Raw genomic sequence first — 10,977 nt, 5'->3', positions numbered from 1 at the left:
GCGATGCATCTGACATGTTATGTGAGAGTTTCCTTCGAGATGGCCTCTTCCCATGGGGGTTTTCCCGTGTTGTCAAAGTAGGGTCTTTTATTCCCCAAATTCTTTTGTGTAAACTTATTGTTTACACAAATATGGTATTTTATTAGTAAAAGTTTATGTTCTTTTCAGATTTTTAATTATGACTTATTTTATGTGCCATCAGTGAGAACAGTCAGCATTGCCCTTAGGCTAGGGCTAGAGGGGACCCTGCCCCAAAGGGGTCCCTGCTCTGGTCTCTGCAGGCCATGCCTCTGCTCATGACGCAGGAAGCCCGTGGAGCCGAGGGGATGTGCCCACAGAGCCCCCTCACCATGGAGCTCCCTGCCCCAATGGCCAGAGCCCACTTCCAGAGCTGTGTGGGCCGCTTCCCTAATGCCCCTTTGAGGTAGCTCTCACCACCTGAGTGTGTACCGCAAGGCCCAGGGTGGGTCAGCTGTTGGCAGGGTGTGGGGCAGGGGTGTGGACAGTGTTTGGATATGTAGGGCTGAGTGTCCACACATGTGTACGTGCTGTCTTTGAGGTACAGACAGCTGGGGGGCAATTGAGGGGGGGTAGCCTGGGGTGGGCCGGGGTGGGGGCTCTTGAACCCCCACAGAGAATTCTAAATTTGAACATGGCTTTTCCCAGTTGTGGGGAGGCGTCTTTGTCAGTGCAGGAAGGTGGAACATACATGCCAGTTGTTGGTTTGATTTATAGCTTAAATATTTGAGCATAGTGGGTAGTCGTGCCCTAGGCCCGGAACGTGTTAGCTGTGGGCGGTGAGAGCATGAGGGCTCTTTGGAGAGAGACACCATTTGAAATCAGGAGACATCAGTGGCAGTTGGTGAACTGTATCAGCTTCAGCATTAACTTTATGTCTGTGTTTTACGTCAGTGACACAACATCAAGAAAATCTGCATTTGTTTAGATAAGTCGTTATCGATAAGCTCACATTGCTTTGCTTTGCTCTGGTTCCAGCTCCCTCACGTCTCTGGAAGATTCAGATTGGCTGCCACTGAACCCCACTTTCTCCAGGGTTTCCGAAATCGTGCTGAATGTGACCATTTCGGCGCTGACATTCCTGCAGGAGCATGGAGTAGCGGGCACTGGTAGGGACCCTCAGAATGATAGCGATATTTCAGGTGTTTCACTAGTTACACCCCTCAGCAGCCAACAGAGCTAAGCAGTCGTTTAATTGAAATATACATGCGAAAGGAGTCAGTCGTTACTGTTAATACAAGTAGGAGTAGCCTGAAAATTTGGAAATCAAAACTCAATTTGACTTTCTACCATTGAAATTCTGCAGTCGTGCTAATAAAAATGTTATTTTTAATGAGAAAATAACTGATATTAAAGTTCTTTGACTTGATGTCCTCTGAGGTGAGACCTGTTAAAATTACCTGGTGCTGTGATTTTAATCTTTCCCCATCCTGAGCTCCTATTAGGAAGAAATGTTTGGAAACAGAAAGGCCAGTGAGAGGAGGCAGGTTGACGTGGATTGGTAGACCCAGTAACTGAAGAAAGAGCCCCTCCACAGTGAAAGGAATGGAATTATTCAGCTTTGTTCTTGACTCAGGGTGTCATTTCCATTGAATATTCATTTTGCGTTATTTTACTTTTTTACAAATATAATTGCATATATGTAAAGTGTACAGTGTGATGACTTGATATGGGTACACGTTGTGAAATGATTTGCACAGTCAAGTCAATTAACACCTCCAACCCCTCATGTAATTGCCTTGTTTTAGTGATCACGTTAAGATCTCGTAGCCCGTTTCAGCATGCAGTGTGGCATCGGTAACGACACTCGCCAGGCTGTGCCTGACCCCAGGACTCACTCACCTGCTAACTGAAGTCTGTGCTCTTTGACTGACACCGCCCCGTTTCCCACCCTCAGTCCCGGGTAACCACTATTCTGCTGTTTCAGGGTATAACTTCAACTGGCACCTGGACCTGGAGATTTCCCTTTGAAATCTCTCTTTTTATTTCTCTGTCTCTGTTCCTTTCTGTAAGGAAAACACAGGGAGAATAGTGGAGCTAGACTTCATACATGTATCTATCCATTTATCCATCCACCCGGGCACCCACCATCCACCCGCCCATCCGTCCACTCATTTTTTCATTGTCTCATTGAGGAAACACTTACTCAGCACTTTCTATGAGCCAAACACTGTCCTGTGAAGTGGGAATAAGAAACCTGAGTAAGACACGGTTCTTGCTCCAGGAAAGCTATAGTTAAATAGTAACCGAGAGAGTTGTGTCACTAAAGGCAAAGTGAAGGCCACAGATGGGGATCTGGCATCTTTCTCAGGAGAAGCTCCAAGGAGAAGTTTGGAGGATGAGTTAGAGTTCATCAGAGAGACCAGGAAGCAGTGCCATGAAGAGGGAACAGTGCCTGAAGCTCCGAGGCTTGGCAAGGGCCCGTGTCTGGCTGCAGTGGCCGATGGCAGGAAGTTGTCCAGACAGCCTGGCCAGGTGACAGTGCTGGGCCAGGACAGTCAGAGCTGCGTTGAACACAGATCGTCCATACCAGGTGTGGGGCTGGATTGGCGGCAGCCAAGCCTGGGTCAGGAGCCCCAGGATGACGTTTCCATCAGCCCCTTACTCTCGAGATCTCAGTCTCCTGACCTGTGTAATGAGATGGTTGCACACAGAGGCTTCTGCGACCCCTTCCAGACTTCTGCTCTACGGGGCAACCTAATACGACCCCTCCACCACCCCCAGCCCTCCACCTGGGTTCTTCCTGTTGCTGGCGGCCTGTGCAGGGAGGAGCCCGACAGACAGGAAGTTTGTTTGTGTGCTCGCGAGAGGGCAGCTAGGTCATGATGCTTAACGCCCATCCTTTGGGTCAGTTACAGCAGGAACGACTGTTTCCTGTCCTGAGAACAAACCCGGAGGTGGCTTGGGGGACACATAGTACCTCTCCGAAACCTTCCCAGTGAGCCCACTTTTAACAAACTCATTGTCATTAGGAAGCTCAGTGTGTGCACATCTTCCCGATGACAATGGTCCGTTTACCTTACAAGTGGGAATATAATTACAGTTAAGGATGTAATTAAAAACCTGCCAGCGAGTCACAGCTAAGGAATACTATCACGAAACATACTTCTAGAGGCAACTGAAAATTGTCTTAATTTCCCTTGTCTCCAAGAAGAACTGTTTTGCCTCATGAGCAGATGACAGTGTGTGAAGGGGATGGGACAGTCCCCGCCAGTGGCTTCAGCTCACGGCACAGCCGTGTTACTGGCGGAAGTTGTTAATCCACGTGCTTTGAACTCTTGTCATTTTGCAGTGGGTTCCAGAACCCCGTGTCTCCACTTTTCAGAATGATTTTCATACCCCTTTGTTGACTGGTCTTCCTATCCATTTCCCCCTCCTTTTTGGAATTCTGAGACTAATTCCAATACCCTTGGGGCCAGTAGACATGAGTGGCTACAACGCAGGCTTGGGAATCAGAACTCCTTGGTTTGAGTCATGACTTTATCCAGAGTGGGACCGTAAGTGACTCAATGTGGCCTTCCTTCTCCCCACAAAGGGGATCGTTAGTGCACCCACCTGTTATGTTCCGGAGGACTCACCAGGACCTGGCCTGGTACGTCTTCAACACACAGGAAATGCGGGTTTGAATCTCAGATCAGTCTCTCCCCCGATACCACGGAAAGACAAGCAGACTGGACGCAAAGAGCTTGGGTTCCTGGGGACCGGCCCTCTCAGCACCTTCCTGAAGTTCCCTGCATAACGGTGCCTTTTCTGTAGACAGCAGCTTTAACTGAAGGGTCCTGTGAGGTCACGTGGGTGAAGGTGGTGCCTGGTAAGGGTGGGCCCTCTGCACATGTTGGAGGAATGAAGATCTGAAACGACCTGGTTACTGGGTTTTCACATGAAGCTTCCCCTGGGAATTTATATGCTTTCGTGTTTACTATTGTCAGATCTGGGGGGTGGGTCTCAGACTTATATTTTGGGTGTGTCACTTCTGGGTTATTTGGGTGACTTAGGAGTTTTATACCTTGGTTAACTGTTTGGGGAACCTTTTTTATATGACGTTAAATACTTTTTGGAAATAACGGTTTTAGAGGCTGCTTAGTGTTTTACACAATGAATAATGTGTGGTGCTTTATTCCCCCCATTGTAGGTGCTGAGCTGCTTTTCCATATTTAATCAGTGTGAAACCAGTGAATAACTTTGTTGTATGTTGCGTTTTCTTCGTGGCTCTGACTAGGCTTCTCAAGATAGACTTTTAGAAGTGAAATGAGTGGGTTCAGTGATTTGAATTTCGTAAAGTTCTTGAAATGCGCTGTCAGGGGGTCCTGTGGAAACTTGTGGGTGGTCATGCAGGAGCGTGTGCCCGCTGCCCTTATGTCTGCAGCATCCAGTGTTCGCCTCCGTTTGCTTCTCACACTGATGTCCAAATGGCATTTGGTCTTCACGTGCTTTCCCTTTACAAGTGAGGAAGCCATTCTTTTCTGGTGGACTTGCGCCCGTCACGCTGGCCAAACACCTGAGCGTGTGAATCGCTGCTTCTCTTGCAGGGTCCGGCTGCAGCCCGCAGCCGCTGCACCGCATGCTGTGGGATCCCCAGCAGGTCCGGGCTGACCTGGAATCCCGGTTCGGGTTGGATGACTTTCATGCACAACAGATTCTGAGTTATCCAGTTGAACTGATGGAGGTACGCATGCTCTCCTGCTGCGCACGGGCTTGGGTTTTCCTTGCAGTGACTCTGGGATACGTGGGTGGGCAGGTGGGTGGGCCGGCGGGAGCGGGCCCAGCGGTCTCCACTAACATCAGCACCTCAGAGGGGCGGGCCCTACCGTGCCGGCTTTTCAAGAGGTGTCCCTTTCCTTCCACCTTGTCATTTTATCCCGCCTCAAAGGCAGTTTTGACATAAAGGACACTTTATTGCTCACAGCAGTGTCAGCTGGAGAAACCAGGTCAGGGGAGGATGTGAGAATCTGAGGACGAGATGGCAGCTAGTGGGGGTCCAGGTGGAACATGGGGGGCAGGACAGGAGTGCTTTCCAGGCAAAGAGATACCTGCCACTGGGGAGCAGGAGGCATAGGTCCCAGAGGCCAGCTGGAGTCACCAAACATGAACATCTTTGGGGACCATTGCCGGCCTCCACCCCACATAGGCCCTTTACTGGTGGCATCAGCATGGGTTCCCAGGTCCTCTCAAGTCCTGCCCGACTCCAGAACCTGCCCTCGTCCCGGCCCACCTGGAAGCAGGACTTGAGAGTCACAGATCTGCATCCTAAGGAAACCTACACAGGGAACAAGGGGGCCATCAATAGAATTTCTGAAAAATGGCACCACACTTCCTGCAAAACCATGTAATAGGGGAACGTGGTTCATTCTAACACAAAGGTAAGTATTTTTACAGAACAGCTAGCGAAACTGCACGTGCAAGTTTTACAGAAATACAGGAGATTTGGTTCCAAAATGTTAAGCCCTTTCTAACTCTGAAACCCACTTTGAATCCTTGCAACTACATCCATCTTTGATCGTTAGGAAATGTTTCTGGCAAAGCGACTTTGTTAGTCCACCCTGTCAGCTAAACGGGGCTGCCTGCACTGGCTTTGGCTAGAGAGTGAAGATGAACAAGATTTGACGTTATCCCGTGTCCTGGGTCTGAACAAACAGCTGATCCCAGTGCGATGGGCCAGCGGAACAGCAGAATCGGTTTGTCCCTTAACTCCAGAAGCCTTCCTCCCATCAGGGCATATCCACACCGACGTTACGAGCTGTACTTTGTCAACCTGTCATGTCTTCAGTCAAGCCACTGTCAGCTTTTCCTTTGGCAAGACTGTGGTGTTATTCTTAGAAGAACATTCTAGAAAAAAAAAGCTTGACTCCTATTAATAAATATTTTTCACGTTGTTGTCAGATTCCCACACCCAGTTCATTGGAGCGGATACTGTGTTCAGTCTTGTACGAGACCTCCGAGGACGAAGGTGACAGAGAGGGTCACCCTGGAGACTGTCACCCGAGGTGGTCAGCGGCCCAAACCTATCTGGTCCAGGCAGTCAGCTGGCTGCACGTCTACAAGCAGGTGCTGTCCTTGTGCAGATGCGTCTGTCCTGGCTGCGCCAGTTCCAAGTGTGTCAAATGTGTCCACTTTCCTCCCACATCCTTCACTGGTTGATTTTATTTTTATTGTTTGATTTTGTCGTGGTAAAAACACTCAACATGAGGTCTCCCCTCTTAACAAATGTTTACAATGCACTTTATTGGGGTTACATTGTTCATACATTATGGACATTTCGGGTGTGGAGCTTTGGAATCCACCTGTGTCCTGTGCTGTGTGCTCCCTGCCCGAGGCCTAGGGTCCCTCGTCAGCGTGTCGTCTGGAGCACTTGGGGAGCCGGCTGGCCTGTCCCTTCGCGCTGGTGTTGACAAGAAGCACTGGCCAAACAGTGACTGTCGTTTAACGGGAATGACAAGGAGGCCGGGTCTGTTCTCTGGGAGGTGCAGGTGTGGCACAGGGCCCCGCAGTGACCACATGCCGGTGGCCTCGGAGGCTGCAGGAGCTGGGCTAGCGTCTGGCTCTGTGCTTCCAGGTGGCTGTGGGGACGGTGAGACGCAGAGGCCGCGTGCCCGTCATCCCACTCACTTCTCATCACGTGGTTCCTCAAAGGACACGCTTTTTAAACTTTTTTTCTAACAGGTGTCACTGATAAAGGTCCAATCTCAAATAGTGGATAAAACCTTAAAACTAAAGTAAATGTGATTGTCCAGTTGGTGGCACTAAATTTATCCGGAGGTAAAAGGATCAGGGCACAGTGCTGACTGCCCAGCACTGACATGGTCAGGTGGCCCCTGGGCATTATCTGGGTAACCTCACTCCTGTCAGGAAGGGGGCTCGTTTTGCACACACTGTGCACGTCCTGCTTGTCACCACTTGGGCATGAATGATCGACTTTGGTGGAATTTTGACGATGAACCACTGTGCTAAATGCCTTTAGTGTCATTATCCCCAAGTCTGTGACATAAGATGGTAACTAAGTGTTCATTGTGATATCGTTTTAAAGTATATGAACATACTTATACTGTCTCAGACATGCCAGTTTAGCTTTTAGGGTATATTTCACTTGCTTAGAAATGTATGATAGTGCTTTCTCTTTGGGGAATGGGAATGGGGGCAGGAAAGAGAAAAATGGGGCCCAATTAACAAGTGACATCTATCCATTGCTGCAATTTGTAATTTTTAATTTCTGGGTAGAAATTCGATCACACTGCAATTGTGAACAGACATTTCAATCTGCCAACAACGTAAAAACGGGCTGTCTAACTAAGTACTGTCATCTCTTGTTGTTGGTAGTGAGGTTCTTATTTCTGAATGTGCAGGTGTTCTGTCAGTGGTGGAAGGGCAGCCCGCTGCAGGATGTCCTCGCAGGGGCTGGCCGCAGTCTGCAGGAGCTCAGCAGTCGGCTGGAGGAAGGGAGCCTGCCACGGACGGTGGTGGCAGCTTTGCACGCTGGGCTCTCCCTCCTGAACGACAGCATGGCAGCCGATGGCCCCACAGGCAGCCCCCCCTCTCCAAAGATGTAAGCCACTTTTCCTGTTTCAGAATTGCTTAGTCTAGACAACACTGAATTGTGACGACTATGTGATGAGACTGTTAGAAATGAATTCTGTAAAACCACGGCTAGACAATCAGTGTCGGGTTGGCACCTGGAACGTGCCAGGCTCGTGTGGGGGCCGTCACACAGCTGCCTGCAGCCTCGGATGTTGCTCACAGGTTGACGGCAACCTGCTGTGGGAACAAGATTTGAGATGGGGCCGGCATTTTGGAATTCAGGTTTCAAGTCCTTAACATTTGTTTCAAGACAAAGACATTTTAGGCAAAAGCCTTTCATGTAAGGAACTACCTGTTTTCGTGTTTATTTAAATTTTCAGAGAGTTGAAATGTTTACATAAGGTCCATACGTATTTCAGAAGTGGGAAAATGTGGAACTTGTGTGTTTTCGTTTTGGAGGGAACCAGAGTGGACTCACCCACGTGGCCGCTTCCGGGGACGTGGGGTCTTGTCCGCAGGTGGGCGCAGCCATGTGTTAAGGGGCCGCATCTCACTGTGCTCCTGAAGTGAAGGCTCTCCTCGGAGCACAGCCACACGGTTTCTCAAAATTGTCTCACAAGAGTTCATTCCAAACCAGGGTCGCAGACACTGTTACACCCTGCGTGGCATGAGGAGAGCACTGTGCTGGCAGAAGTGTACGGGACTGCACTGTGTTTTTATGACACACACAACAGATAGTAAGTCTAAACGTTTCCAACCCTTTAACTTCTGGAACCAGTCAGGAAGCAGGGTCTTGCTTCTGAAGACTCAACTTGTACTGGAGAATGTGCCCCAGGCCACGTGGGTGCCAGCGGTGGAGATGGCTCGCAGCTTCCTGTCAGGACCCCGGGTCTCAGGCTGCTGCTAACTCACCCCGTTGGGGCCACTTTGAGGGGTCCTGGGCTCCTCCGCCGCCGCTTCGACTTTCTGAAACTCTTAAACAGTGTTGATATGCCTGGGAACTGGAGCTCCACAGAAGTGCTTGTAAATCTCACTGGGGACTTGGTCCTAAGCCTCCTTCTTTTACGTGCCACTGGGAATTCACCTTCCTGTTTGGGGCAAAGAGGATGTTTGATCCACATTCAGCCCTAAAAGCAGGCGAAGCAGCCGATCCCAGTGAGGAACCAGCTTCCGGCTGGAGAAGCCGGGCCCCAGGGTCCCACTTCTGGCTGGAGAAGATGGCCCCGCTGTCCCGTTTCCCGCTGGAGAAGCGGGCCCCAGGGTCCCACTTGCGGAGAAGATACTGGCTCATTCTCCCGGGAGGATTTCTCACGTCCCTGGGTCGCACATTGACCTGTTTTCCATCTCATTTCTTGGTTTACTGTTGCCCTCAGATCACTGTGTTTAGGGAAACTGCAAAGCCTTCTTACATGGGATCACATTCCTTTGTTGGCTGCTAGGAAATTCATAGTCAAATAGGTCAAACAAGGAATGTATTTTTTTTCGCTTCACAGCTCATTTCATATTATTCCTTTAATTTTCTACTTTTTTTCTCGATTTGTTATGCCTTACATTTTATGTATTCCCATAAATGGTTTTCCCTCATTTTTCAAATCAGGATTGGGGAATTCGTAAACAATTCCATATTAAGGAGACAATTTCAAAGACTTTAATTTCTGACCTAAGTGGTTTGCCAGGCATTGTATATATTTGTGTTTAGATAAATTTGTAATGATCTGTCTCGTGGAAAATTATTGTAATTTTACTTTTCCCTGGATTCGTTTTGATTGAAGGATATTTCATATGCTTGAAAAAGCACAGTTGTCCCTGGAACAAATGCACTACTGGAAAGCCCTCACAGGACTCATCAGGAAGACTTGTGAAGTGGCTCGATATGTGAATATGCCAGAAGGCTTCCAGAACAGTCCACCTGGTAAGTCAGTGGTTTCACTACAGGAATGTGGGTGTTTCTCCCCCTTTAGGGCGCAGCATGGCTTCCTAAGAGATGACAGCAGGGAGCTTCGAAGGGCGGCGTGCCGAGTCCCAGTGCCATGGTCAGCATTGCATTGCACTCGGCCCCGTCCACTGTGACAAGACGGACTCGAAGTCCTGGTTTGGGTGGGCTGGATTATCCCAGCGCACTGTCTAATAGAGACTGCTCTACTAGCAAACTGCCTGGTTTGGCTGGTGAATCATGACCTACCGAGCGGGTCTGGATGGACTGCGTGGGGGCTTTTCACCTCCCTTAGTGTTAGGTCCACCACACACCGGGGAGAACTCTCCATGTTGAGTTAGCTCCCCTCTTTCCTTGCTGTCCTCAAAATAAAAAAATCCACTGAAATAGGAATTTTATAAATTCACAACTGCGTGTCTCCCAGGGAGTCATCCAGTTTCCCCAAAGTCACTCCTCTTCACGCAGATGCTCTCAGGGTGACACCTGCATTTCTGCTCTTCCTGGTCTGGAGCTGCTCTCTGTCCCCACCTCTCCATGGCTGTCATGCTGCTCCCTGGTTTTCCGTGTGTTGCACGTGCTCTGTTGCCACGGGGTTGCCAGCTTCTCCTTGGACCTGCATCTTGGACTTGGGGTTGGGCGTGAGAGTGTTCTGTTCCTTTTCTGCGGCCCTGTCCGTCTAATCTTTTTTCCTTTCACCCCCCTCAAGCTGCTGCTTTTTGAGGCTGTCAGCGAACCCCCACTGTCTGTGACTCTCAGTGTCAACTCCACTGGCCACAAGTCGGGGCTCTGCTTTTGCTGCCGGCGACAAAAGCCGAGCCCCGACTTGGGACGCTCTGCATGTGGCATAGCGGGGCTGGCTCAGTGGGAACTTCTCCAGTGACATGGCCTGTCCTCCAGGGTCGGGCACTCCTCTGACACGTGAACTCTCTGCTTGCCCTCCTTTTTATCACTTATTCCTGCCCACTTCTGACTATTTCCAGGAGCACAGGCTATATCAGCGAGAAGCCTGGCTCAGAAGTCTCAATAACATTGATAATCACAGACATCTGTTGTGTTTTATATGAATGATTTCATTCAATCCTCACGTCAGCTCGTGAATGCCAGTACAACTTCATTTTCAGACAAAAATTCTAATGCTAAAGAGATTATATTGCTGCTGTAGGTCACAAAACTCAGTGTCAAAGCCAAGAAGACAATCCAGGAACCTTAACCATCCACGTCCCTTGGGACAGGTCCTTGCTAGGTGCTTAACTCTGCCCAAACGCCTGCTGCGTTGCAGAGATACAACTTGTCAAACAACTGAGTTTTGTTGATTCTCTGTTCTGTACATTTGTTTCCCAGCTTATTAATCTTTTTCCTAATTTGTTTCCTATTTCCCGAATTTCTCCTTTTATCTTTATTATTTCCTTCATTCTACTAAATTTAGTTTCTTTTTTTCCTGGCTTCTTGATTTTCAGATGTTCTGTTTTCCAGTGTATGTTTTTAAGGTTGTACCTTCTCCCCTGTGCACATTT

At 49.1% G+C, this 10,977-nt stretch overlaps 1 protein-coding gene across 1 annotated transcript; it reads left to right on the top strand.

Moving 5' to 3' along the window:
* The first annotated feature begins 284 nt into the window (after positions 1–284).
* Positions 285–10,311, top strand: LOC141573054 (ATP-binding cassette sub-family A member 13-like). The gene is made up of 7 exons (XM_074339755.1): positions 285–424; positions 997–1,127; positions 4,548–4,684; positions 5,899–6,063; positions 7,359–7,558; positions 9,303–9,442; positions 10,220–10,311. Exons 1-7 carry the CDS (start codon positions 285–287, stop codon positions 10,309–10,311), a joined length of 1,005 nt encoding a protein of 334 aa, XP_074195856.1.
* The last annotated feature ends 666 nt before the right edge of the window (positions 10,312–10,977 follow it).

The sequence above is a fragment of the Rhinolophus sinicus genome, linkage group LG09 (genome assembly GCF_036562045.2).
Source record: "Rhinolophus sinicus isolate RSC01 linkage group LG09, ASM3656204v1, whole genome shotgun sequence".
Taxonomy (NCBI): Eukaryota; Metazoa; Chordata; class Mammalia; order Chiroptera; family Rhinolophidae; genus Rhinolophus; species Rhinolophus sinicus.
The sequence above is the reverse complement of the archived record's forward strand: the minus strand, read 5'-3'. Positions and strand labels throughout refer to the sequence as shown.